This window comes from Falco rusticolus, chromosome 3, assembly GCF_015220075.1.
Source record: "Falco rusticolus isolate bFalRus1 chromosome 3, bFalRus1.pri, whole genome shotgun sequence".
NCBI lineage: Eukaryota > Metazoa > Chordata > Aves > Falconiformes > Falconidae > Falco > Falco rusticolus.
In genome coordinates this window covers 118,570,586-118,596,655 of record NC_051189.1, presented here as the reverse complement: position 1 = coordinate 118,596,655, position 26,070 = coordinate 118,570,586, and the positions used below count along the sequence as shown (strand labels likewise).

At 53.8% G+C, this 26,070-nt stretch overlaps 1 protein-coding gene across 1 annotated transcript in view; it reads left to right on the top strand.

Moving 5' to 3' along the window:
- EPHA10 (EPH receptor A10) overlaps positions 1-26,070 on the top strand; it is a 44,604-nt gene that overhangs the window by 7,803 nt on the left and 10,731 nt on the right. The window contains exons 4-10 of the mRNA XM_037381583.1: positions 11,967-12,122; positions 12,896-13,237; positions 19,887-20,011; positions 22,242-22,404; positions 23,779-23,887; positions 24,099-24,154; positions 25,512-25,637. Coding sequence (XP_037237480.1) covers positions 11,967-12,122; positions 12,896-13,237; positions 19,887-20,011; positions 22,242-22,404; positions 23,779-23,887; positions 24,099-24,154; positions 25,512-25,637 — 1,077 coding nt within the window. The remainder of the gene's footprint in view (positions 1-11,966; positions 12,123-12,895; positions 13,238-19,886; positions 20,012-22,241; positions 22,405-23,778; positions 23,888-24,098; positions 24,155-25,511; positions 25,638-26,070) is intronic.

Below are 26,070 nucleotides of genomic sequence, written 5' to 3'. Positions count from 1 at the left end.
GGACACCAGACCTCAAGGTCTGCTCTGCTCATCAGGCTGGGGTGCGTTATTAATGGCTGTAATTGCCTGATGAATCTAACGCTGTGTGTAGTGTAATTACGGTTTATGGCAGCTTATAATTGTTACTTGTAATGAGGAGACAAGATTTGTGACAGCACAGCCTGGATTCCGATGTGGCCCTTTGTTGTTGCTGTTTTCCTAAGCCGTTTGCAGCCCCCTCCCCAGTAATTCCCTACAGATCCGTGCCCGTGCGGTGGCTGCTAGCTGGGCTACTCCCTGCTCTGCCTGCCGTGGCCGGGCTCTCGGGCACTGCAGGTCTCCCCGGCATCGGCTCTGCGGGTGTTTATCCTCCTCCCAGAGCTCTCCAGTGACGCCTTTGCTGCCTGCCCGGGCAGCCCGTCCGGGCACCTTGCTCTCCCTGTGTCTGACACAAATTGCCCTTGCAGTCACTTCAGCTTAGAGCCGCTTGTCCCGGCACCAGCAAGCAGCGAGAACGCGTCTCTCGTAGCAGATCGTGCCTTGCTACAGATATCTCGGGGAAGTCTTTTTCTTTCCTGTGCTTGGCTTCTTGAATAGTAGGGGAACAAATGGATAAGCAAAGCCCTTTGAGAAGATCATCCTGTCTGTTGTGAGTAGTAGGTTTGTGGAGAAAAACACAGCTGCAAATACTGTGAAATAGAGTAGTTTCTTCAGTGCTGCCAGACATTACTTGGGCATAAATTTGGTCAATGCTTTGAGCAAATTTAAAGGGAAGTTTTTCTGTAAAAAAGAGAGTTTGGAAAATAAAAATCAAGGACTTTATCCAAAGAGAAGTGCTACAACAGAGAAAGTACTTGCTTTTTTAAAAAACCCCACCAGTCTTTCCATTTGTGTTCTGCTGTACCTTCCCTTTTAGTGCATGCCTTTTTGCTGCTGAGCATCACAGCGGAGCGTGGGGAGAGGGGTTGCTCTGGTGTTGGACCCACTCATTTGACGCTCGTCCATTGAGGCTGCCAGGAGGAATGCCTTTGCCTGGCTACTGATGTTGGCGTTGGTCTCTCCCCTTCCTTGGGAGAGGGAAATGCTGTCTGTGTGGGGAGGCAAGCATGGATGCAGGCAGAGAGGGGGCTGCGCTGAAGGCAGGAGATGCAGGATGCTTGGGTGGAGCATCCTGGGAAGTTTGTGCTTCGGGAGCCGGCAGTGTGCAGGGTGGGGGTCCTGTGGGGCCATGGGCAGCACTTGGCAGCACCCTCCTGCCTGCGCTGCGCTGCCAGGCTGGGCTGGTGCCTCCCGGAGGTGACGGTGCCTTTCCTTCCCGCCGTGAGTTTGCAGGTGTTGACTTGAAAAAAAGGAAAAAAAGAATCCCAAAGCTGTGGCCTGGCCCTGAGAACTCGTGGCACCATCTTTCTCTTAATGACAGCGAGCTGCGAGCGAGACTTGTGTCCTTGTAAGCCTCAAGGGCTGTGTGGCTGCCTTGCGCATCGGCCACGTTCGCTGCGAGCGGCCGGCGGGCGGTGATGCTTCTGCTGCAGCTGGCTTGGCAGGATGGGTGGGAGCAGTCGTGGGGTGCTGTGCTCCCTGCAGGCTGGGGGGGAGCCCCGGGGTGGAGGTGCCAGACCTTACACCAACCTGAGTCCCTCCTGTTGTACTGGGAATCAGCCACTTCTGTAGCAGAGGAGGATGGAAAGCATCTGAGGACCATATGAGCTGGAGATGCCCTGAGCAGGCTGTCTCCTGGAAGATGTTTTTGGAAATCAAGTTCATGTGTGCTCAGCGGGGCCAGGGCTCGCTCTCACTGAGCAAAAGTTTGGGGCAGGGGTGGGAAGTGGTATTGGTAAGATAATCCCCTGGACATCGCGTGTGTCCCATCAAGGCATCGTGTCACTACAGTGTCCTTAGCTGGAAAATAAATTGTTCAATTGGAAGTTAGAGAAATTTAGAATAATAAATCACATTATTTTGTCATTTAGTGCAAAGATACATCCTGAAGCCTAAGGTCTGCTTTTCTCTTTAAATAGAAAGAAGGTGAATCCAAATGTACAGCGCTTGGGGCTTTTTATTTGTTCATCTTTTATACATTAGCTTACAAACCGGTATGTGCTCTGGAGTTTATTTTATCTTCTGACTGATGCTTGAGTATTATGCATAATAAGTTTATTTTTTCTCCTGGGATTTGGTAAGTTGCATAAAGCACCAGGTTTTACTTTCATCATTGATGCAGCCACCGGCATCCCACAGACAGATGCTGTGCTTGAGGGGCCGGTGCTGATGCGCAGGTTTAGCAGCACTTGTCAGGCTGGAGCCGGGCACGTGGTGGCTGTGCTGGAGTGGTAATGGGATGGGAAATGGGGGCTACGCATCGGGGTGGGGGCTGTGGGAGTGAATCTGGCCTGTTGCTGCAGGAATAATCACTGAGGAAATTTATACTTGAGTATCCTTTCTGAATTACCAGTTGGCTTTCTCTTCTTGGGTCTTGTGTTCCAGCAGGACGTGGCTGGAGCACCTTTGTGACCTCGGAGAAGTGAAGTTTGAAGGTGTGGAGAGCTTTGTGCCAAATGGATTTGGAGCATCTGCCTCCCTCTGCCCATTAGCGGTAGCTCCGTGGTAGCTGTAATGCCTATGGTAGATGCTGCTTTCCATCAGTCACGCGTACGGAACACCCATTGTAAAATATGCTTTCTCTTCAGTCTCTTTTTGGAGTAATGATCAAGTTTGGAGATATTTATTGTTCAGGATTGCGTATTATATTGCTATTCTACAGTGTGTCTGAAATAATTATGGCTATGGAAATTGTGGCAGAGCCAGACACAAATTACTCGATGACACTTAATTTTAGAGCAAACTACTCAGAAAATTGCCAGCATCACAATTCGTTTGCAGAATTCTTGTCAGGCTTGAGGTGATAGATACCTGGCTGCGAGATGGACATGCTGGTTATTCTGCTGAAATACAGGGAGAAACATCTCTTGTCCCCATGGCTGAGGGAGTTTGTGTGAGATAAAGCACTTGGCAGGAGCAGGGTGAGTTGGAGGCGCAGGTCGGTCAGTCCTTTGCGGGGAATCGGTTGGTGGATGCATTAGGGAACTGAAAGAGACAACAGTAAATTGCAGTTGGCTCAGTGGATGTGCCTACTTTAGTGTGTCCTTGAGGAACATTCCTGCATAAATAGCAATGAGCTGCTCTTCAGTACTGCCCTAGCACTGAATTCAGGCAAATGCATTCTTTTAGATTATTTGAAGACCGTCTTACTAAATATTCTTGGGTATTTAATTTTCTTCTGGACTAAATCACTGGATTTAATTTCAGCTATTAAGAGCTCATTGTTGGAGATGCACGAAGACCTAGCCTCTGGACATAGATTTTCATTTCAGTGCTCTTCAAATTATTTAACAAGAGCAAAAACTATAGAGTAGCATTATCCAGAAGGTTTCAGAGATGCTGGGAGCGTGTTGGACTTGAGGCTGCTGAAAAGTGTTCTTGAAAACCAGTTATTAAAAAAAGAAAAAAAGTTTTTGTGGAAGACAAGCTGCTTTTGAATTCTCTCGAGTGGTGCAGCCTGAAGTACCTGTCCTGACAGCACGGTACCAAGGTGAGAGGAGCTGGAGACCTGATCCAGCGCTCGTATTGATCGCTCCCTTGTGCTGACTTTGCCCCTCTTGCATGGGTGCGGAGATTGGACATGATTTCTTTCCCTTCTTCACAGTGGGGCTCTGCGACAGCATCGCTCTCTGCTGACAAAGTATCGATTACAGTTTTTGCAATAAGACAAGGCAAGATTGCAAACCTAGCGTGCAAGGGGAAGACAGGAGCCTCTCTATTACCTGAGGATGTTTGTTGACAAGGTTCTTTGACCAGCTCAATACACTGCTGAAACTTTATTCTCTTGATGTGTTTTCCACAAGGTGCCCTGTCTGGTTTTGGGCAACTTGTCCTTCTCTGCGGGTGCTCACTGACAGCCGTCCCTCCAGGGTACCCGCTCTGATGCTGATCTGTCTGGTCCTCCTGGGGGCCTGCCGGGCTGGCGTGAAGCACCTCTCCTCTTAAGTGCTGGTGACATGTTTGGAACATAATAAACTGTGACTTGCTTGGCTTGACAATGGGATTAAGACAGATGGAGGCTGGATGTGCCAGCCTGGGCTGGGGAGGGGTCAGCGGTAGTGATAGCTCCGGAGAGAGAGGCCTTGAGAACAACTCCATGTTTTATTTGACTGATGATAACAGTGAGTTTGCAGAGACACGAGCGATGGATGTTGATGCAGTACGTGGCATGTGCCATTTACTGGTGGCCCGTGCCATGGGCAGCAGAGGTGCCCAAAGAGGCTGGTGCAGACCTTTAGCGTGCCTCGGGTTGTCCTCTGTGCTCCTGGGGGTCAGCCCGCTGTGCACCAGGCGGGGGGCTCTGCGGGGGGCTGTGTACAATCAGCACTTCTCAAGTGAAATTGGACTGCCGTGTTGGAAGGAGTGACCCGGGAAGAGCAGCACCGGGGCTGGAGAGAGACGCCAGCAGAAGCCTGGCGGGGCAGGAGCATGAGGGCTGGGGAGGGGGATGCTCCGCGTCCTCCTGCACTGGGCAGAGGGTCGGGGCTGAGCTGCCTGCAGGAGGCTCTCGGAGGGGCCACCCTGCCTGAGGAGGAGTGCTTTCCAGTTTGGACACCAACCCAGCTGAGACCCTAATAAGTATGGTGTAGAGTTTTTCCCCATCCTATTTTGATGGTTGCAGTTGCCAGTCTGACCATTGCTGGGGTGGGGGTTGGATGCAGGTCTCGGAGCTCGGGGGGTCCCTGTGCCCCGAGGCTGTCCTTTGCCGGGAGGGACTGTCGCTCTGCCAGGTGCCTGAGCCCCTGGGTGCTGTAATGGTTCTTGCTGTAGCACCCCCTTGGAGCTGGCCACTTGCTTCCCCTAGCTGCTGTCTTTCCTAAATAGCATTTTTATGAATGCCTGCTTCAGCAGAGAAAATTAACACGCGTTAAAAGCAGATGAACTTTGTCAAATACAATTTCATGACAAAAAATGGAAAGGAATTGATTTTGGAAGACAACCAAGTTGTAATGTTAATTATAAATGACTGTATAGGCATTTTGAGTGAAACTGCAGGCGTTATTGATTCATGCTGGCACGCACATGGCTATTCTGCTATCTGCAGGAGTTCAGCAACATGAAGAAGTTCAATTGTGCTAACGCAGGCAGTGTCCTTCGTGGGGGTTTTTTTTGGTTTGGGTTTTTTTTTTTTTTTTCTTCTTCTTTCTTTGAAGATATGTGCAAGGTTTGTGGGTCAACAAGCTGACCCAAGACAATTTGGGGAAGAAAAAAAAAAAAAGCAGAACCCATCAAAATCATTAAGGCTAAATGCTGAGGAGGGTGTAAACAACAAACTGACAGGAAGAAAATGATACCAGGCAGCAAGGAGGAGTGTGCTGGAGCTCGCTGCTGAGACAGCAAATGCCTTCCACAGCCAGCAAGGGGTTTGCCCTGCTGGTGCCCGGAGGAGCCGACCCAAGGCCGTGGTCTTTGCCAGGTGCTGAGGCTGGTGCCGGTGTGCAGCTGCCATCCCGCTGTGCCTGGCGGTGGGTTCGCTGCCGGGCTGTGCGTTGTGCCTTGGCGTGGTCGCTCTTAACAGAAATGATGCAGATATGGACAGGATTGTTAATAATGTTTTCCTTAAGAAGCAGCGTCACCATTGCATGGCGCGTGGCCTGGGTGCGGGGGTTGTGGTGGTCCATAGCCACATCCCGGTCCAGGAGGGGAAGGAGGACTGTGGCCGAAGGCGAGCGGACACCGTGCCGGTGTCTGTCGCTGGTTTGATGCGGGTGGCCTGAGAAGCGCAGCCCCGGAGCAGCATCCTGAAATGGTCTCTAGAAGGGTCCTCCTGAGCTGCACCCCAGGTGGGACCCCCAGGCCAGTCCTCCTCCGTCTGTGGCACAGCGCGGTGCGACTGGGGATGCAGAGAAGGGAACACACGCGTTGCACACACATTTTTTCCAGCTACAGCGTCAGGCAGGGAGGGTGTTTGATGGGTTTTGCCTGATTTTGTATTAACATGTATTTGTCTGGGTTAAGTAGTTTTATTCCTAAATCCATCATATGAAGCATTTTCAGCTTAGTGTTTAATCTTCCCTCTGTGCTCATTCTCTAGTATTTTATTCTAAGCTTCAGTATTTACTTAGGTCTCGACCCGTTCCTCTCTGCAAAGTGATGAACACGTTTTAATTAAAGACACTCATGTAAGTTGCAGGAAATGGATGTTTCGTTTTACTGGACCCAGTGCTGTGTCTGGGGCAGCGTTGGTGAATGCTCACGTTTGCCTGTTGAAACCCATGCAGAATTTACAAAAGATGCCGCAGCTGATGCAGCTACCTGGTGCAGAGCAGCTGGACACTCGCGCAAGGTCGGGCACGGATGGGGCATCACTGCCTCAGCTGGCAGCGGGACCAACGCTGTGTACGGGTGCGGGAAAGTCACGTTGGACTCAGCTGAGCAGCTGAGAGTTGCGCAGCCGAGATGGAGAGCCTCTGCGCCGGCTTCCACCGTGGAAGTGGAATTTGCTTCTGCAGCATTTCCATCACAGACTTCTCCACTGAGCTGGCACAGGGCGGGTCCTGCCTTCCTCCCACTGCTGCTGAGACGTGCCGCATCTCCCCAGGGGCACAGCTACCTGGTCCCCAGGCGTGCAGTCCCTGGGACAGGTGGTGGAGGGGGAATTGCCTTAAAACTTGCCAGAGTTACAGGATTGCACCTTCACTCGCTCACCCAGGCTGTCTGCTCTTCTAAAGAACATTGCCTTTTCCCTAAGTGGCGAGTTGCTGCCCTGCCCGTGCAGTTGGTCAGGGAGGTGCTGCTCAGCCCTGCTCGTGGCAAGGTTGCACGTGGAAGCAGTGAGTCTGTGGGGAAGGGATGCTCCCCGGCCGGCAGCTGTGCACAGAGCTCAGCTGCCCCGTGGGAGAGTGCTGGCACGAGCAGCGCCCGTCCAAGTGGCTGCTGGAATAGCGTTCAGTCTTCGCTCTCATTTGCTTAAAAGCCAGTTGTGTGGGAACCAGCATGCAGAGCACTTACAGAGGAAAGCTGTGGATCCTTATGGGTCAGCTTTTGCCTTTCATTGTGCAGTTGGTGTGTGGGCTGGACCTCCAGAGACCTGGGTCCTGTTGTTGGCCCTGAGTGTCCTGTTGGCTTCGTGCAAATCATGCAGTTGTTCTGTCCCAGCTTCCCACTTGTCAGTGTGGTTAACGTTCCCATACTTCAAAACCAAAACAAAGGTTAATTTAATGTTTAATGTTGCAGCGGTGGGTGTCATAAGTGCACAGCAAAAAAGGTTGCTGACCAGCTGGTAAATACTGCCAGGGTGATTAATAACTGCTGCATGCAAAATCTTGACCATGCTTCACTTGAACAGCGCCTATGATCAACCCTGGAGCTCACACAGCCTGTTCCCTGCACTCAGGTTGTGCTGCTGCATGCCCTTAGTGAATCGCTTCCAACCACCGTTCATCGATTAACACGATAAAGCTGCTCAAACTCGGGTGCATTTTGCCGATTAATCTCTTCTGCCATTTTTTAAGCCAAGATTTGAACACGCAGCTAACTGTGGCTTAGCAAATGTTGAGATCCTCACTGGTGAAGGAAAAGCTTCAGCATCTTCGGAGCTGTGACTGAGTCTCTGGCTGGAGAGGAAGGTTATGCCTAGTTGCTGCTGATGGAAAAATGTAGTTGGCAGGCTTCATGGTGCTGTGAGCTGGAGATGTCTGAACTGCTGGGCGAGGAGGAAATTGAAGCTGTCCCATGCCAGTTGAGTAGGAAACCATGCGTTTTTCAGCCCTGCATCCTCAATTGCCCCTGCTCTCCCTGTGGCACAGCCTAAGCATGAGAGAGGACGTTGCCTTCTCCTCTTGATAGAGCCATCCGCTCTTGTCCGAGGAGCTGCGGCAGATGAGTCAGTGAGAGAGAAACCTTTCCCGTGGGTGCGTCATGCCGGGTAATCTGCCAGGCTGCAGCACAAATCAATGTTGCTTGTTCTGCTGCTAGTCTGATCGTGTGTGCATACAGTGTTATATCAAGGAGGGAATGCACTCTCTCTGTCAGTGAAATGAATAAGGCATGCCTGGTGAACAAGGAGTAGCCTGTGTGGGCAGCGATGATGGAGCTGGAGAGAGGCAATTAATCTGCCTGACCCATCCAGCTGCTTCTCTTTGGCTCTAGGAGAATGTAATATTGAATTTTATTATTTAATAATTATGTTGCGGTAGCACCAGAAGACAAGGAATAGGATAGAAAATAGTGTACAAAAAAGAGAATTTCATTTTATAAATTGATGGTCTGATCTCTTTAGAGCTGTCACATACCCACTGCAAAAATGAGCACTGCGAAATAACAGGGACACCTAAGCCAGCTGGGGACCAAGAAAAACACTTGTAGGATGAGGTGGAAGAGGGTGGGAGTTTATCTGAGAAAAGAAACAGAGATGCACACATGATGCGTCACATGTCCTGGGGCACTTTTGTTCTTCTCAAGTGTAAGATTCAGACAAACAAGGGATAAAATTAACAAGCAAGCCCACCGGCAGAGCTGCACCCAGGCTTCTCGTGGGACGCGCTCGCACAGGGTCGTGGTGCCTGTGTTACTGGGAAATGCAAATCGAGGCGTTTGTAATGCCAGTTATTAACGGACATCTCTTCTGACAGACACTCTTGTGAAGGCACTTCTAGCCATTGGGAAACGGGGAGGAACAGCCTGAAAGATGCTTCTAATTGAAAACGTTCAATTTCCTGCAACGAGATGTCAAATTTATGTGACTGTCAGGCTCGCCTTTAAATCCAAGGAAGCGTGTGCTGGGTTTAGTGCTCAGGTCCCATCAAGTTTGTAAACAAGATTGATTTTTCTGTCCTGCCTGACAGAGGGTGCGAGCAGGAATCTCGCACCAGTGTTCAGGCGTTGATGCCGTAATGAGATCAGCTTTTCCCCGTGTGGAGGGATGAGCTCGAGCTGGAGCCACAGCTGATGGGGACTGCAGCTGATGCGCAGCACTGAATCCCGCGAGCACCCATCCTGGCTCTGCTCCTTGGGCGTGTGTCCCCATCCCCTCCAGCTGCCGGGAGAGGGCCTGGCTCTGGCAGCGTGAGCCCTGGGCGGGCAGCGTGGGGTCAGGGCTCTGCCGATTCCCGGCACGGGCGGTGTTTGGCTCGCTGTCGGTGGCCCTTCCAGCAGGGACCTCCGAGGGCTCAGCGCGCGCTGGGTTTCCCTGCTGGAATGGGGCTGCCTTCTCCGGTGCGGTAGGATGTGCTCTCGGGCTGCTGCTCTCTGGAGCACTGCATGCTGTGTGCAGGGCGCTGGTGATGTTTCTGCCCTGTGTTGTGGTCCGTGCTGCCTAAATAAAAGCAAAAACAAACTATGTCTCCGTTATGTGAACGTAACACTGGTTTTGGTTTGGTTTCTCAAATAGAAAGAGGAAGTTTGAAGTTTTGGGAGCAATTTAAACATTTGCTGGTTTTTCCTGGTTTATCTGGCACCCTAGGTAGGGAATGGCATTTACTATGCATTGTGGCTCGCTGTCTTAATCTTCTTTCTCTGTTGCGTTTGTCGAGCCCATGCTTTTAAGGGCTAGCTTTATGTGGTGTTGGAGGTGTGCAGACTGTGAGCCAGGAGAGGTGGCTGCAGAGCCACGGGCTCACCAGTTCCATACTGGCAGCGGCTGTTGCTGAGAGTTGCAAGATCAAGGAGCAAATGTTGATTCTTCTTCCTAGAAATGCATGTTTTCCTAGAAATGCATGTTTTCCTAGAAATCCCTCCTCTAGCACCTCTTGGGAGCGGATGCTCCAGCTGTCTGGCCAGCACTGATGGTGGATGAAGGCATCTGGGTTCCCCTTGCAGCCAGTGAGGGCAACGAGGACTCCTGGCACATGGATCACCTCGCCCAGTGCCCACGTCGCAGGCAGGTCAGGCAGGCAAGGAATGCCTGTGTGTCTCCGGTGACCACTGTGGGTCCTGATGTCCAGCTTGGTCACAAGCTCAGCTGGCCAGAGCCCACTGGCCTTTGTGTCTGGATGACTGCACATGTGCTGAAACGTGTTGTCTTGTCCAGTTTAGCTAGGAACCGCAGCCGGGAGGAGCCCAGGAATCATCGGGTAATTTTGGTCCCCTCATTTTTTAAAAAATTGTGGGTTTTTTTGTTTTGTTTTGTTTTCCATTTTAACAATTTAACTCTTCAGTTTTGCTATGGAAATGTAATGTTGAGTTGACACCGGTTGAAAAGTTGCAATTTCCATTCCAGATACAAGGAAGTCTCTTTTCATTACTTGGGCATGAGTGGAACGGGCTTGAGGAGGCCAAATCTGCTGCTTTCTGCAGACTTTGCTTGCATTGGGTGACATGACAGCGCAAGATCTTGTCTGGCAAGGAGTGAGGCTTTTAGGCAGCTCTTGAAAGGCTGTATCTGTTATGTAAGAAAAGCAAAAATCTCTCATGTGTGTTGCTGCTCTCAGCTCTGCCAAGCCAGTGTCAGTCGTGTGCCAGCGGCCAGGGATGGAGGGAGCACTGGGAGCACAAACCTCAGCCCCGGTGCTGCGGTCCCTCCCCGTGTGTGACCACAGGGCACTGAATTTCTGAAGGCCTTGTGGTAGGTGAAATAACCTCCCCGAAAGGTTCACCCCTTTCCAGCATCCCAGGGAAGGATCCTGTCCGCCCTGTGCTGTGCCTAGTGCTTTGTCCTCAGATCACAGCTGTAGCTGCCAGTTTTATATCATGCTAAAAATTAATGAAGCAGAGTGCACTGGAATAATCTGCATTAAAAGGAACGCTCTCAGCAGCCAGCTCCTTAAAAATGATAAGAGAGGGGACTGCGTTAGTGGAGCTGTTCATCTAGGAACTTTACAAGTGATTAAGTTTAAATATTCAGGGAGCTGATGAAGGGGTAGCAGACAGCAGCAGCACATCAAGAAGATGAAGCCAAGCAAAACATGAGTGCTTCTGTTTGGCTTTGAAATCCAGGTGAGAAAACCCCCTGCCCCTCATGCTGGCCTCGCTGGGGGTCACCTCTCAGCACCGAGGGGCTGCCACGCCTGCCCCATCCCCGATGGCTGGGGACACCTGGCCACGGCAGGCATGTGTCTGCGTGCAGGCTGCTTCCCTTTCAGATGTTTCAGGGTCAAAGTGAAGCGGTTGCGAAGTGCTTTGTGGAGTTTTGCAGCCTTTTTTGTTGTTCTTGGCAAGTGTTAAGTCTCTCATGCAGGACTAGCTTCTGGGTGTCCTGCTAGGAGCGTCCTTTGTAGGCTGCATGCTGCTTGTAGGAAAGACCAAGCAAATCCTTGACCAGTGTGTGAATTGCTTGTTTGAGTATCAAAGGTACTTTTCAAAGGGTAAGGTAAGCCTGAGTATGACCTATAAAAGCAAATTTGTACTACTGTTGTTTGACTTCACGTATCTCGCTGCCCACAGTGACTGCTCTATAATCCACAACGATAAATCTGTAGCTGCCAGTGACATGGCCTTGTGACTTGGGTGTGTATATGAAGCTCTGGTGACTGATAAGGTCTCCAGCATCTCCGTTTTGAATATTCCTCCCCTTTTTGGGGTTGTTGCTGAGTCTTGCTGTGGCTCCCATGTCATTTCTGTTCTGCTCACCTGTTTCTGAACCCTAAGCCATGGGTTTGCCACATGCTGCATCTTTTTGCAGCTGCTTTGTTCCCATATGTCCCTCCGGCTCCCTTCACACATTGCCCCAGCTGATGTCTGACCACTCCTCCAGCCCCATGAAAGAACCTCCCAGCCTGGAAGTCAGTGCAGAGCTACAGTGTCCCAATGGCCCTTCTGGGTCAGACCGAAGGCACATCTCTTGGAGCCAGGATCGTGGAGGTGCTCAGGGACGGTAGCTTGGAGGGCGGTATCTGCTGGCTGGTGGCAGGCAAAGGATGTCCCAGGAAACGAGGCAGTGCAGTCTTCAAATGTGTCCCTCATTCGCCTCGTGGTGTTCTTCCCATAATTTCCTCTCTCTGTCTTTTCAGCTTGCCTTCCTGGATTTTACAAGCCTTCCCTCCGTCTCCCTCTCTGCTCTCCTTGCCCTGAGCACAGCTTCACACATGAGGAAGCCTCCACGTTCTGTTCGTGCCAGAAGAACTACTCCAGGTCTCCGTCAGACCCACCATCTGCCTCCTGTACACGTACGTCTCGCTGAAGCGGCAGCTCTTTGCAAAGCGAGGAAGCGGGGGTCCCGGCGCCGTGTCCGTCCTGCGGCGCAGAGCCGAGCGGGGTCCCGGCAGGCTGTCCCAGCCTGGCACCCTGCCAGCACCGGGCGCTAGCCCACGGGAGCCACGCTTGGGCACGTGTGTGCTGGGGGGGTCTGCCCTGCGGACTGCCACGGTGGGGAGGGGCTGGAGGGGCTGCCCCTATACCGCGGAGCGTGCAGGCTGAGGCAGCAGTCTGGTGAGACAGATGAGTGGTGGGGCTTGCAGACTCCCTGGTAAAACTAGGGCACAGTCATTTAGTCAATATAGTTCACAGATTTTAATTAAATGGCCTCTAGTTAATTGGATTGGACTCCAACCGCTCCAGTGATGGATGCGGTGCAACTGCCTGCACAGCGATGAGAAACCCGCTTTACCCGAGAGCGAGCATGGGGGGCAGCGGGCAGCCGGCGCTGGGGGTCCCCTGAGCCGAACCCCGGGAGGTGCCAGGTCTGGCCAGGCACTTGTCACACGCTGTGTGAGCTCTGGCTCGCTGCGCGTACACATCCCTCCTGCAGGGATCCTCCGTTGGGTGTCCCCACCATGCCACACGTGTCAATGCATCCGTGTCCCCTCGTGCTGCCACGTGCTGTGGCTGCCTGGGACCGCGCTCTCTTGCCGTGCCACCGGTGCCTGTGCTGCTGCTCCCAGAGGACCCATCGGTTTGCCCTCCTCCCGGGGCACCCGTGTGCAGACTCTTCTGCTTCCAGGTCCACCCTCTGCCCCGAGGAACCTGGTCTACAGCCTGCGGCAGACATCGCTGGTGCTGGAGTGGAGTGCCCCTGCCGATGCGGGCGGCCGAAGCGACCTGACCTACAGCCTGTGGTGCGGCCGCTGCCCAGCAGCTCTGCGGGGCCGCTGCGAGCAGTGTGGCAGCAGCGTGGGCTTCGTGCCGCAGCAGACGGGGCTCGTGGACCGGACCGTCACCCTGGTGAACCTGCTGCCTCATGTCAACTACACCATCCGTGTGGCAGCTGTCAACGGCGTCTCAGGCATCAGCCCGCTGTGGGGGCAGCAGTACGCCGAGGTCAACATCTCCACCGGCCTCGCAGGTACGGTGTAACGCTGAGGGCAATCGTTGCCTCGGCCCCACTGCACCAAAAGGACAGTTGCCTGCGCTGTCACTTCTGTGTCACCTCTGGGGTGCTCAGGTCGCTCAGCGGCCGGGTCTGTGGCCTCGCTGCCGGGAGGACGCGGGGTCTGGAGGTGGTGTGGGCACCGTCCTCACGCGCTGCACACCTGGTGCCGCGGCCGTGCTCTGATTCCTCTCGGCTTGCTCCAGTGGTGCAGACGTGGTGCTTGGCAGCGGTGGGCAGGAGGGGGGAGATGGAGACCGACCTGCAGCACGCCCAGGGGGCCTCAGTTGGTACTGTGGGGAGGTGAGGAGCTGGCTGGGCTGCAGGAGCCCGTGGCCCCACATGGCAGTGAGGTAGATGGCGACAGCTTGGGCTCAAAAGGGACGAGTCTGCTTTGTGATCCAGCTGCAGTTTGAATTTACAAATCACCAAAAAGTGCCTTCAAAGAAGCGACATTTTCAGCCCATTCACAAAAACCCTTCCTTAAAATAAGTAATTCAAATATTGGCTATCCTTTGGAAAGAAAAAAAGTGCTTTTATCTCTCTCCTGTGCTGATTTGTGGCATCATTTCTTACTGTAAGTGTCTCCTTCCACATTTTGCGTTTCTGTTCCTGGAGGAGAGGGGATGTGAGCACCCAGCCTGTGCGGTTGTTAGCTGTGCCTAAGGAAAATCAGCTCTGGCTTGTTGTGTCCTTGTCTGTTCCTCTGCGGTTATGTTGTTAATTTGTTTGAAACCCCTTTGCCAAGCCACAGCTAATGGAGACAGATGATCCTCACGTACCTCTTGGCAGGAATTGGCCAACAATTTCATCTGAAGAGATTAAACTTTGATCTTGTTATAGATAATTTTCCCACCACTTGATCAAATGTTTTTGCGCGTGTTGTTGCTTTCTCTTCCCCCATGTAGTAATTTCTGTGAATCTGTTGGGTGGATGCTGTGCTGCAGGCTGCTCTTCACTGGAGGTGTCACTCCTCATTAGGATCTTTGCTGTTCAGGGATGGATTTAGCTCTGGGAAGATCTTCTGTCTCCTGAGCTCAGTCTATTCTTGAGCCAGTGTACAAGCTAGGGAGGGGTGAGCTTAACGAGGTCTTACAACAAGCCGTTCCTCCAGAGGCTCCTGCCTGGTATCAGGCAGCGGGACCAGTGCCCTGGGGCTGCCTCCTCGCCTGGAGCTTCAGGTCTGAGCTGGGGACAAGGGGTGGGTAAAGGCAGCAAGTGCCGTGTCCTCTAGGAGTGAAGCAACGAGTCTGCGACGCCAGCCCACGCCTTGCACCTTTGGCTGTTTGGTGCAGCTTTTCTTCTGGGCGAGTGGGAATCTCAACCCCTTGCTCAACTCTACACGCTCCTGAAGGAACTGAAATACGCATAAAGAATACGGCATAATTAATCTTGTAATCTGCTCAAAATCAATGTCTCTTGTCGAGCTGTCAAGTCTCCGGATGCAGATGGTGGCTCAGAATTAGCTGAGCAGCTGAGGCTCAGCAAGTTTCTTGAAATACTGAAATTTTTTTGCTGCCGAAGGTGTCCCCTGCTGGGAGCAGTGTCGGGCAGGAGCCACTCTGCCTGCGGGTGCCCAGGTGGCCCAGCTCCTCTCAGCAAAGGGGGAGAAGGGCGTCCCTGGGGAGGGGGCTTCTCAGCCTGCTTTGCCTGCAACGCCCCTCTCAGGCAAGAGCCCCTGGCTGTAGGGAAGGCAGCTCACTGGGTGCTGGTGGGCAGCGGGACGGGAGGGCTGGGGCCACGGGTGACAGGCAGAGCCGCTGTGCCGAGCGTGTCATCCCCGGCGAGTCCTGAGCCCTGACGCCCCTCGTCATCAAAGCCCGTGGCAGAGGTGCTGGACGGGGCTGGAGGTCAGGAGAAAGGGAGAGCACAGGGATGCCTGAAGCAGCGACGACGTCCTGGGCAGCTGCGATGCGGTGGTCTCAGAAGTAATTTGCAGCAGCAGGGAGGCTCTGGTTGCAGATATGCGGATTCAAAGGAAAAATTAAACAAAGAAACAAGACCCTATTTAGCTGTCAGATCCCCGCTTCTCTAAATATAGTGCTGAGTGCAGCTTTTGCACTGCCCTTCCCCTTCAGCAGTCACAAGAGTGAATTAGCATTTGTTCGTTGTATTTGCAGGGGAAAAGAAGAGATGCTATTTAGTCTGCAGGAGGCAAAATTAATACTGTGTTTTTTGTAATCTGGCCCCAGCATGGGACTAAATAAAAGTGTTTGAGGAGAGAACGGAGCTGTTTACCTGCAGGAGTAGAGCTGCATTAGCTATGTAAATGTACGCTCTGGGACGATGTCATTTATATTCCCGGCAGGGATCGGCTCCTATCTTAAAGGGCTTTTAAATCTGTTGCAGATTAATAATGCAGCCAGTGCCGAAATGCATTCTCCTGCCCGAGACTGTGAAGAAGTGGCTTGTGCTGAATTAGGCCCTCCGCAGCAGACCTCCCTGCACAGGCGGTGCGGCAGCGCCCGAGGAGCCGACCCCGAGGCGAGGGGGTGCGCTCGGGGGTCTTTGCCCTCCCTGCTGGGGGAACCAGCCCTGGAGGAGCTGCACGGTAACTGGGGAGGCTGCTTCCCTGGTTTGGGAAGAAGGACCCTGTGGCCAGAGTCGCCTGGGACAGCGCCCAGTGCATTTTCTGCGTGGGGGCGTTCATAACTGGTGGTGTTGCGAGCAGTGCTCATAACATAACCTACGGCAGTGTGAGCGTTGGGGGCATGGCAAGGTCTGTCCATCTGCTTGCTGCTCACCCCGCCTGGGCTCAGCGCTGCTGCCGGGCTGTGCCCTGCTCGTGCCTGCGTGCCCCGGCTCGGGGTGTGGGACTGCATCCCTGAGACGGCTGGGTGCAGGAGCCGGGGTGGGCGCCGAGTCGGCTCTCCCTGCTGCGTGACCTCTTGGTCCAGCTCCGTCATCAAGTGCGTGCTGTTGTCCCTCTCAAAGGGCCCCCTTCGGCGTGCAGATGCAGCAGGTCGCTCAGCGGAGGGACACGGTGCCCACACCCGGTTTGATGCCTTTTCTGCTGGTGTGCTGGTTAATTAACGGGAGAAAACCCACATACAATGGAAAGGAGTTTATAAAATCAGGCAGAGTGGTGAATAATTTAATGTTTGCTTTTTCAGAATAGAGGCAATGTTAGAGGAGCTTAAAATATTGATGGGAAACACATTTTTTTCACAGTGTGAAATGCTTTATAGTCTGTGTGATTTTTAATGCCTTTTAAACATGTTAGAGGCTAGTGCCTGCTTTTCTGGCATGTACCATGAGTTCTGCTCTACAGCCCATCGCTAAGTGAGTGTGATTTTTCCTGATGGCTTTGTTAACAGTCAGGACCACTTGTTCGGGTTTCTTCAGTCTGTTTGCTCGGCTCAGAGATACAGGAGGGCATCTGTGTGATATTTTATTAATGGGAATCATATAAAACAGCAAGGAGCACTTAACTTAGTTTACAGGAGCAAAACCAAAGTTAAGTGTCAGAGTGGCCTCAGCCGCCCATATCACTCGTTTCGTGGAACATGCAGGGACGTGCGCTGAAGCAGAGACCACAGGCTCCGTGGCGGGGATTCCCCCCAGCCCCAGCGATGAGAGCGGTGAGCGTGCCCATGTGCATTGCTGTTTGTGCACGTGGGTCAGTGCACGTTTATGCGACTGAAGGAAGCCGAGGATCTTTCTTTCTTTCTTTCTTTTTTTATTCTTGTTGAAACACTTCTTACACGTGAAAATCATTCTCACCGCTCCTCCCCAAGAGCAAATGCCGTGCTACAGCCTGCGCTAGCCTAGGCCTGGCTCTGGTGGGGGTAAGGAGCCATTTGCAGGGTTTGGAGCAAGAGCGTGCCAAGCTGGTGCCAAGCTGGTGCGAATTCGGTCGTACTCATTCTTGGTGCTTGAAGTGCTGCGAGGAGGCACGGGGCTTCCAGACGGTGTCGGCTGGGCAGAAGGTCTCTGGCAGAGGAGGGAACCTTTGCCGCACTGGGTGCTGCCACTGTGGGGGTGCAGCCGGGTGTGGGGAAGGCGGCAGCACCACATGCCACAGGGTCACCGCGCTGGAGGAGCCACCAGCCTCCCGAGTGCGACAAGTGTGGGCAAACCCGCGACAGGCCGGGACGCGGTGAAGTGTTTGGCAGCCTGGCGTGGGCAGGAGGGCTTGCTCCGTGGGTGCCCGTGGAGATCTCTCTAGTCCTGCCTTTATCTTGATGCCTGAGAAGGAGGCAGACCTCAGCAAGGGTTTGTGCCACGGATTTGTGGTGCAGCCCCCCCTGGGGTCACATCCTGCATGGCCCAGTGGGAGCGTTAACAACCCTTCTGCTGTACTTCATGCTGCCGGGGGGAGCTTGCTCCTCCTTCTTTACCAGCGGACCGTTCAATATCCCCTTAAAGGTCAGCTCTGGAACCAGTGTTATCTACTCAGAGAATCATTTTTAAAAATGTCAAATGACACGGCAGGGTCGCAGTAGGGGGATGTGCGCAGGGGCTGGGAGCGAGCACGGGGGCTCCCAGCTGCCCTTCGGGGCTCTCGCTCCTTCCGGTTCCCTTCGGACTTGGAATCAAGGAGCAAACCATCATGAATAAAACATCAGAGGGACTTTTTTCTTCAGCAAAGATTAATGAGCTAGGTAATTTATTAAATACCAAGTTTCACAGATACTCAAGTTTACTTTCCAGGGACTCATTCCTCTCCGCAGGACACTCTGTGGGATAATCAGGGTCCAGCAAAATTCCCAGTTTGGTGGAGCAGCGGGACAAGCTAGAAACAGCCAATTTCCCTGTGCGGCTCGCACTGTGCCTGCTGCAGGGCCACTGGTGTAAGTGGGTGAATTGGTCAGTGCAGCCCCCTCACCCTGGTGTGCTCTGGCCCCCTGGTCTTACTGGGCTGATCCAGGGGCCACCCTTCCCCGAGGCAGGACCCTGCCTTCCAGCCGTGGCCAGGCTGGGTGGCCCAGAGCCACGGCTACTGGAGGCTTTTCTGCTGTTCCCCATCCTCTCCTCAGCTGAAGAGGAGACGTTCTGCCCCCTGACCAGGGCAGCTTGTGGCACTGCCCCGGGATAGCTGTGAAGACCTTACTCGATGTGTTCAGCCACTGGGGAGGTCAGTTTTTCTAATCAATCCTAACTTTCTCTCTGATCAGCCTAAAGCAGAACAAGGGGCTCCAACAGAAGCTTTATTTTCCCTGCTGAGATATTTAGTGTCTTTCTTGAACAGCACCTTTGCAGCAAAGACACCGATGTCCTAGCATGAGCCAGGCAGCCCCTTCCTCCCTGCTTTGCTGGGAGAACGCCCCGGCCGTGGGCAGATCGTCGCGTCCGAGCCGCTGCTGCCTTGCTCTGGGTGGGCAGGGGATGCCGTGTCCTTGGCTGGCTCCTGAGATGCTGCAGACAGTCTGACAGGTCCAGCTGGCTTCCCGCTGGTGCCGGAGGCAGAGGCTTTTGGAAGAGCTGCTGGGATGCTGCCTGCAGGCAGGGAGCCCGGTGCAGGCAGAGCCACTGCCTGTCGGCTGCAGGAGCCGCATGGGTGCTGAGCACAGCTCAGCCCCTTGAAGGCAGGAGAAGGTGGTCAGAGGAGACGGCACGGAGGAGGCTTTGGGGAAGCGGGGCTGAGTGCAGCAGCATAAGGCAGGCAGACCCTTCTCTGCTGCTGCAAACAGCGAGGGCGTCAGCATCGGGCAGAGAGCCTGCAGGTAGCTGGGGACAGCGAGCTGCCCGCCGCGCGCGGGAGAAGTCTGCTCCTTTGGAGCCAGGCCTGGTTAGAATAGTTGGCAAGTGCATCTTGCATAGTGAGACGAGCTAAATGGGAGCGCACGTGCCAGGGAGGAAGGTCCCGCGTGGAGCCCGTGCTAGCTGGAAACAGGCGGCTGCTGGGGCAGGGGCTGCATGCTCAGCAGCGGGTAGGGCAGCAGCTCTCCGGTGTCCCCAGCTGTTGGGGGGTGTGGGGCAGAGCCTGTGCCAGGGTGGCTGGAGAAGCCTTGGAGCATCCTGCAAGCCCTCCTGCTCAAAGGTTGTGTTTTGCATTTCAGAGACATCCTTAGCAGCAGGTTCAGAGCACTGGATGTTCCCCAGGCTCAGATCCCTCTGCAGCACTGTGGGCAGAGGGTGCCTTTAGGATTTCTTGCTTGGTTTTGGTTGGAGCATTACTAGCTGTCCACAGATTACAAAGCCATTGTATTTTGCCACCCTCTTCTCCTGTTGGATGATCACTAGCTTGGAGTTTGTCCTATTCCGGTCCTGATTCAGAGAGAGGGAACTGGTATCTGCGGAAGCAGCACGCTCTTCAGCTGTTTAAATTGTTGACGTTTTTACTGTGGCATCACAGTGCAGAAGCAGAAATGAAGTTATCACAGCTGAACACGTTTGGGCTGACACAGGACTCGCAGCCCAGCTGAATAAGAGGATAGAGATAAAATTCCTTGTAACCTGTCATCTCCTGGTTGCACTTCCTTGGCTGTTCAGAACCAAAGCATCCAAAGCGTGGTGGCACGCAGTCGCTGGCCATGTCCCTGGGGCTCTGCTTCCAACCTGGCAGGCTGCGCCAGGCTGGTGCAGGGGGGTCTGGGGGCTACTGGCCATGCTGCTGGAGCAGGGGGGATGCTCTGCCCCCAGCAGCACCGTGGCCACCTGCTGCTTCCCTCTGCTTTTTCAGTGCCGACTCCCATCACCGACATCCGCATGGATAAAGTCGAGCAGAAGAGCGTCTCCTTGTCGTGGCAGGAGCCGGGCTTCCCCACCACCAACGGCACCGAGTACGAGGTCAAGTACTATGAGAAGGTAGGCTCTGGGGACCGGCTCCAGTTATGGGTCGTTCCCCAGCTGACTCCCAGTGCTGCCCTCACCAGCCAGGTCTGCCCCTCGGGAGCGCGGTGCCAGGGTGCTGCATGTGCTGCGTGTGCTGCCCCCACCCCACCCCGTGGGAAGGTGCCGTGGTGGGAAGGGGAGGGAGAGCCTGTCTGTGGACAGTGCTCTTGTGAAGATTTTGCTGGCACCTGAAAGCAAGAGGAGTGCTTCAAATGGCGGCCAGAAAGGTCTTTGCTTCTCCGACAGTGTTATGCATTTTGCTCCTGCAAGTTTTAGGAAATTCGGATTATTTGTAGAATTTACGTTGATTAGTGGGTTTTTTTCCCTCCCCATCTGTGCAGCAAGATTTCATCCAGTCCTAATGTTGACATCTCCCTGGGAGAAAGAGTAAAGCTAATAATTTTCATTCATTCATTCTTTTTTTTTAATGCGTTGGTTGGCTTTTTTTCAAGGACATTAGAAATCTGAGGTTTGGGTGTTTGCCATTAGCCAGCTAGACAGGGACTGCTAAACCGTACTGGGTTTCTAAATCTTTGACAAGATGACACCTGAATGCATAGCCTGCTCTCTGGGAAAGTGTTGGACCTTGTGGTCTTTACTGGTTTAGGACTGAGGGCCACCGAACCCATGACTTCAGTGAGCTATGAGTGTCTTCCACACAGCAGGGGCCACGAGCAGACATTTTTGACAGTGTCTTAATTTTAAAAATAGCTGTTGTTTGACAGGTGCGGTGGGATGAGAGTTTTAGAAGAAATACCGGTGGGCAGAGAACAGGGACAATGCTCTAAATCAAAATAAATGCAGTTTATGACACAGTTCCACAAATTACCTTATCTGCGTGTGCTCAGGCTCGTTATGAAACTGATTACATGTCAAGCAAACTGTGCAGGTGACATGTTGGCATTCTGTATTTAGAAACAAGCTACCGTGAAGCTGATTCATATTAATGTGATTTTCAGCATCTGATAGATTTGAAAGGAGGAATCTGTGGGTGAGGGCAAATGCTGAAGCCAGAGTTGGTAATTCCTTGCAAATGGGCTGCAGCAACGAGATGCCTAGGGTATGGGAAATGAGGAAACATCCTGCTTGGGTAGAGAATTGAAACTATAGTTTAGCAATTATTCACTGAAATGAGGCTCTTGATGCTGACACGAAAATCAACTTAGTTCCTAGTCTTTGCTTTTAAAGCTGTACTTTAACAACGGAGATTCAAAGGGAAAAGCGTATCAAACGGAAAATACACTTCACAGCAACGTCCCCGGCGCTGGGAGTGGTGCGGTGAGCGGCTGCTGCCTGCCCCCGAGCCAGACTGCAGGGCTGGGATGCTCGTGGGGCATCAGTGTGACGAGGGTGCAGCACGCCTGTGTGGGTCCGAGAGGGGCAGTGGGACACAGCCTGGCCCTGCTGCGGGTGGAAAGCAGCCTCAGATAACCCTGGCCTGGGCTGCGTCTTCTCACCAGGGCACTTGTTCGGAAGCATCTGACGTGGCTGAGCAAACAGCCTCTGCCGGCGGCTGTGGAGAGGCGTGGGGAGCTTTGTGGGAGCTGACAGGGCGGCTGGGGCTTGTTTGCTTTGCCAGCCCGGGGAAGCCGAGGCAGGGGGGTCTGCCGTGGGCAGGCAGTGCGGGTAGCCCAGCAGTGCCGCCAGCCAGGCAGAGCCCACCCTGCCTGCCCGCCCCAGCGGCGGGAGCGGGGCTGCCCAGCGTGCTGTCCCTTACTCGAAGCAGAGGGATCAGTCGGTCACTGAGCAAGTCAATAAAATCCCGGGGACCAAGACTGTTGGCAAACTCACCTGCCAGCTTTGATTACTCGGTATGTGCTTGTACACACGCGTTTACCGCGGGGCTTCAGTGGCTGTAGCACGGGAGCGGGAAGGGGCCGGTGGTGCCTGCAGCCGAGCCCCAGCGCGGGGGCAGGCGGGGGGGCAGGAGCTGTGTGGGGTGGCACAGCTGCTCCCCACTGCCCCGTCCTCCGCCTGTCTTCACAGCGCGTCATCTGGCTCCATCTGCCATTTTATGTGACCTTTCCATGTAATTTCTATTAATGAGACACCTAGTACATGTATTCTTTCTGTTGAAGGTTTTATGTTTAGATAGACTGTCCTGATGGGACCCAGAGGCGAGGCGAAGATACAGCTGTGCTGTGCCGGCTCCGTGGTGCAGCTGTCAGTCCAGCTAGATCTCGGGTATCTCATTATTTCACAGGATCAGAGAGATCAAAGTTACTCAACTGTGAAAACCACATCAACGGCCGTGACGGTCAATAACCTGAAGCCTGGCACACTCTATATTTTCCAAATCCGGACATCTTCCTCACCGGACTACGGAAATTACAACCCCAGTATTGAAGTGGAGACGCTGGCAGAGTGTAAGTGTTGGCAGAGCTCGTTGTCTCTTACGTGCGCACCTGTGGACATGAGGGTCTTGGAGCTGGGTCCTGGGGATGCTGCTGCTCCTGCCCCAGATGCTCTTGGATTTGTGGAGCAGCACCCGTTCCTCTGGGTCTAAGAGCAGGTACTTCCCAGGACTTGCTTTTAATTGACTTTAACAAGGTTGCTCCTGCTGGCCGGCCGGTCCTGGGGGTGTCTGTCCTCGCTCTTCTCAGCGCAGCGTCAGTGAGGGCAGCCAGCCTCTGGCTCCTCTCCGCTGCAGAGGCTGGGGACAGAGCCTCGACTCTTCGACTGAGATTGCCCAAGAAAGTGCTTAGCAGAGCTGGCGTGGCTGGGGATTGTTTTGCCTTGGCGTGACGTTGGTGTGGGAACAGATCTCACCAGGTCCCTTTTATGGAGCCACCAAACGGGTGCTGGAAGGGAGCGAGCGTCGGTGTAAGCCGAGGGTGCAATCCTGCCTGGGTCTGTGAAGCTGTGCAGCCTGCCGTGGGTGCTGCAGGGATGGGCTGGTCAGCTACACAGGCTGCAGCAGAGGAGGCAAGACCAGCCTGGAGAGCTGGCTGGCTCTGGATGCGTGCCCCGGACAGGAGATGGCTGCTTACCCCCGCTGCCGTTGGGGCTCGTGAGGCACTTGGCTTGTTAGCTGCTTGGCTGAATAAGGTCAGCCAGCACCGGTGTTGTTTGCTGGGGCTTTTCCTTTTCACAGTTTCCATTCATAACTATAGCCCAGAAGCATCTTATTTCACTGACTAAAAGAGGGCTTGGAGAGATGGTAGGGCTTCAGCTTAATAACCCACCCTGGCTAGAAATGAAAGCCCTGAGATGGCTGGCTCAGTAAGACTCTCACAGATTGTGTTTAACAGGGCTTTAAATTGCATCCATTTGCCACACAGAAGACATTTTCAGAATGAATTGAAGCCAATAAAAATTTTATATAGAATGTAGCTTTCTAATACCCCTGTTTGCAAAAGCAGAAAGGGAAGCGATTAATGTGATGAAGGAAAACTATTTGTAAGCCATAAATTTTAATATGTCCCTCTGATAAGCAGGAACCTTTCCTCAGCGCTGATTAACAAAACCAGGACCCCAGTGTGGCAGCGCTGGTGTTCCTCCGCCCGTGCCTGTGACACTGCCCGGTACATTGGTCCGATGGCACCAGCTTGAGCTCTTATAACTGAACCAGAATGTGAATTGTTGTGAGGATGGTGAAAAGCAGCCTGGTGCTGCGGGTGAATTGTCCCACAGCCCTGCTGGAGGACGCAGGCTGGCACTGGGAGGAGCAGCTGGGGCTGCCCCACGCCTTGGACCTGCCCCAGGGTGCGTTGCTGACTGGCTCTGCTTCCCTCCCACAGTGACGGTGGCCTCCAGCGAGCAGAACCCCGTCCTCATCATCGCGGTGGTGGCCATCGCGGGGCTGACGGTGCTGGTGTCCATGGTAATCGGCATGATGGTGTGGAGGAGGTGAGCGGAGCAGCTTTGGGGCTGGGGCAGGGCAGAGGGACCAAAGCGAAGCCCCCCCCAGCAGGGGCTGTCGGGGGCGCGGGGCGGTGGTGGGGGCTGGCTCCTCGTGCCGGGGGCTGGGCTCGGGCCTTGTGTGCTGCGGCTCGAGGCTTTTCTGGCCAGCGAGAGGCTGCTGCCCAGCCCCCACTCTGCATCTCCATTCTCGTTGCAGACAGTGTGGGTACAGCAAAGCCAGCCAGGACGGGGATGAGGAGCTGTACTTCCACTGTAAGTGAAGCCTGGCCACCGTGGCCAGTATGACTGTGTGGGGATCCCGGTATTTATCGCTAATAATAACCCAGCTCCCGACAAAGCAGCCCCCAGTCCTTGCTTTTGAAGTGTTGTCATCCCACATTATCCCGGAGCAGGGGCTCAGCGCAGCGAAGGCTCTCTGGGGACGGTGGGCTTGACAGCTTCATAAGCCAGGGTCCGTCCTTCCCACGCACAGGTCACTGCCGTGCCAACGGGAACAGGGATGCTTTCAGCTTTCCATGGGGCGTATGAATTATTCCGTCAGCTTTTCGCAATCGGCTACATCAGAACACGGCTTTGTTTTCTGGGGCTACTCTTGATTATTGAGCAGCAATAATTTTACAGACAACAGTTGTCAAAGGAAATTCAGACATCGGGATTGATGAGTTTATTTGATTCCTGGCATATGCCCGTGAAGCGTACACATGGTCTTCTGCTCCCCGAAGCATCGCAGAAGCAGCAAAGCCTGCGTGCTTCTCTGAGGCAGCAGCTTTGAGGAGCCCTGGGGAGGTTGCTGGAGGTTTTTGGTGTGGGGTGAAGGGAGCTGGGGTGCAAGGGGGGAGCCTGGCGTGGTGTGACCCCTTCCTGGGGGCAGCAGGGCTCTGCCGTTTGCCCATGCGCTGGTCCTGGATGGGCCAAGCAGCTGATGCAAAACATCCGTCGCCTTCCTTGCCTTGTCCAGGGCGAGCAGCCTCCCGGCAGCACCTGGCCAGCGGCAGAGCTGATGCGCTTTGGCCCGTGTTTTGGCTGTTTTCAGGAATGTGAGGCAGGGGTTTGAGGAAGCCTCAGAAAACGGGTGGCTGTTTCCCCTCCGGAGCTTTGCCAGGGCTCCGGTGAGCCGGGTCAGCCTCGTTCCACACGGTTCCCCTGGATGTGCTGCGGGCAGGGTCACTCACTGCGCCGGAGATGGTAGCGCCTGTGGGAGGTATTTTGCTGCCCATGTTGCCAATCGAGGGGACCTGAAACATGGCTGTTGTTTATGATTACGATGATATTTATCTCTCTTAGAGGTCTTGGGAACAGAGATGGTTTGGAGATTGAGGATTAGCATGGGTGGTAGACAGGCTCGGTCTGGGAGGGGGCTGCGCTGGAGGGAAGGAGCCGCTCTCCTTTAAAGCAGGGATTGTGGCAGCAAAGCAGAGCGATTTAATTTAATCCCACAAGAAATTTCATAGCAACCTTACAGTGAGTCTTTTGCTTTGCTTATAAAAGAGTGGGAAGTTAGCCCTGTCGGCAGACCTGGAGAGGGATAACCTGGGAGAGCATTTCCTAGGACAGGCAGGCAGGAGCTCTGCCGAGCCTCTCTCATGCACCCTTTGTGCCTCTCCTGCAGTTAAAATACCAACCAGGAGGACGTACATCGACCCTGACACTTGTGAAGACCCCATGCAGGCTGTGCACCTCTTTGCCAAAGAGCTGGATAACGCTAGTATTAAAATCGAGAGGATCATTGGGACAGGCAAGTTCCTCCTCGGTGGTGGCGATGGCGATGGCCATGCCGGTGCCCAGCCATAACGCTCCCCTCTCGGCCCCGGCACGCCGTGCCGTGCTGTGCCGTGCCGTGCCATGCTGTGCCGTGCCGTGCCTGCTGTGAGCCTGCCCAAGCCGCAGCGCCGTGGGCTCCCGCAGCAGCTCCTCACCCTCCAGCACCCTGGACCTTTGCTCTTGCTTTTGTCTTGGGGGGGTGCGCTCGCGGCGAGGAGATGGGAGCGGGGCTGGAGCGTTTTGTTCGAGAGCTTGATTTCGCATTCCCGTTTGTTTTTCTGAGGCGCAAAGTACAGCCAACCCGGTGACGCGCAGACCAGAAAGCATCAGCAATTATCTGCATCTGGGCACTTTGACAGCAGCGTGAAAACTATTTATAAATATGTGAACCTAATGATTTATTGATT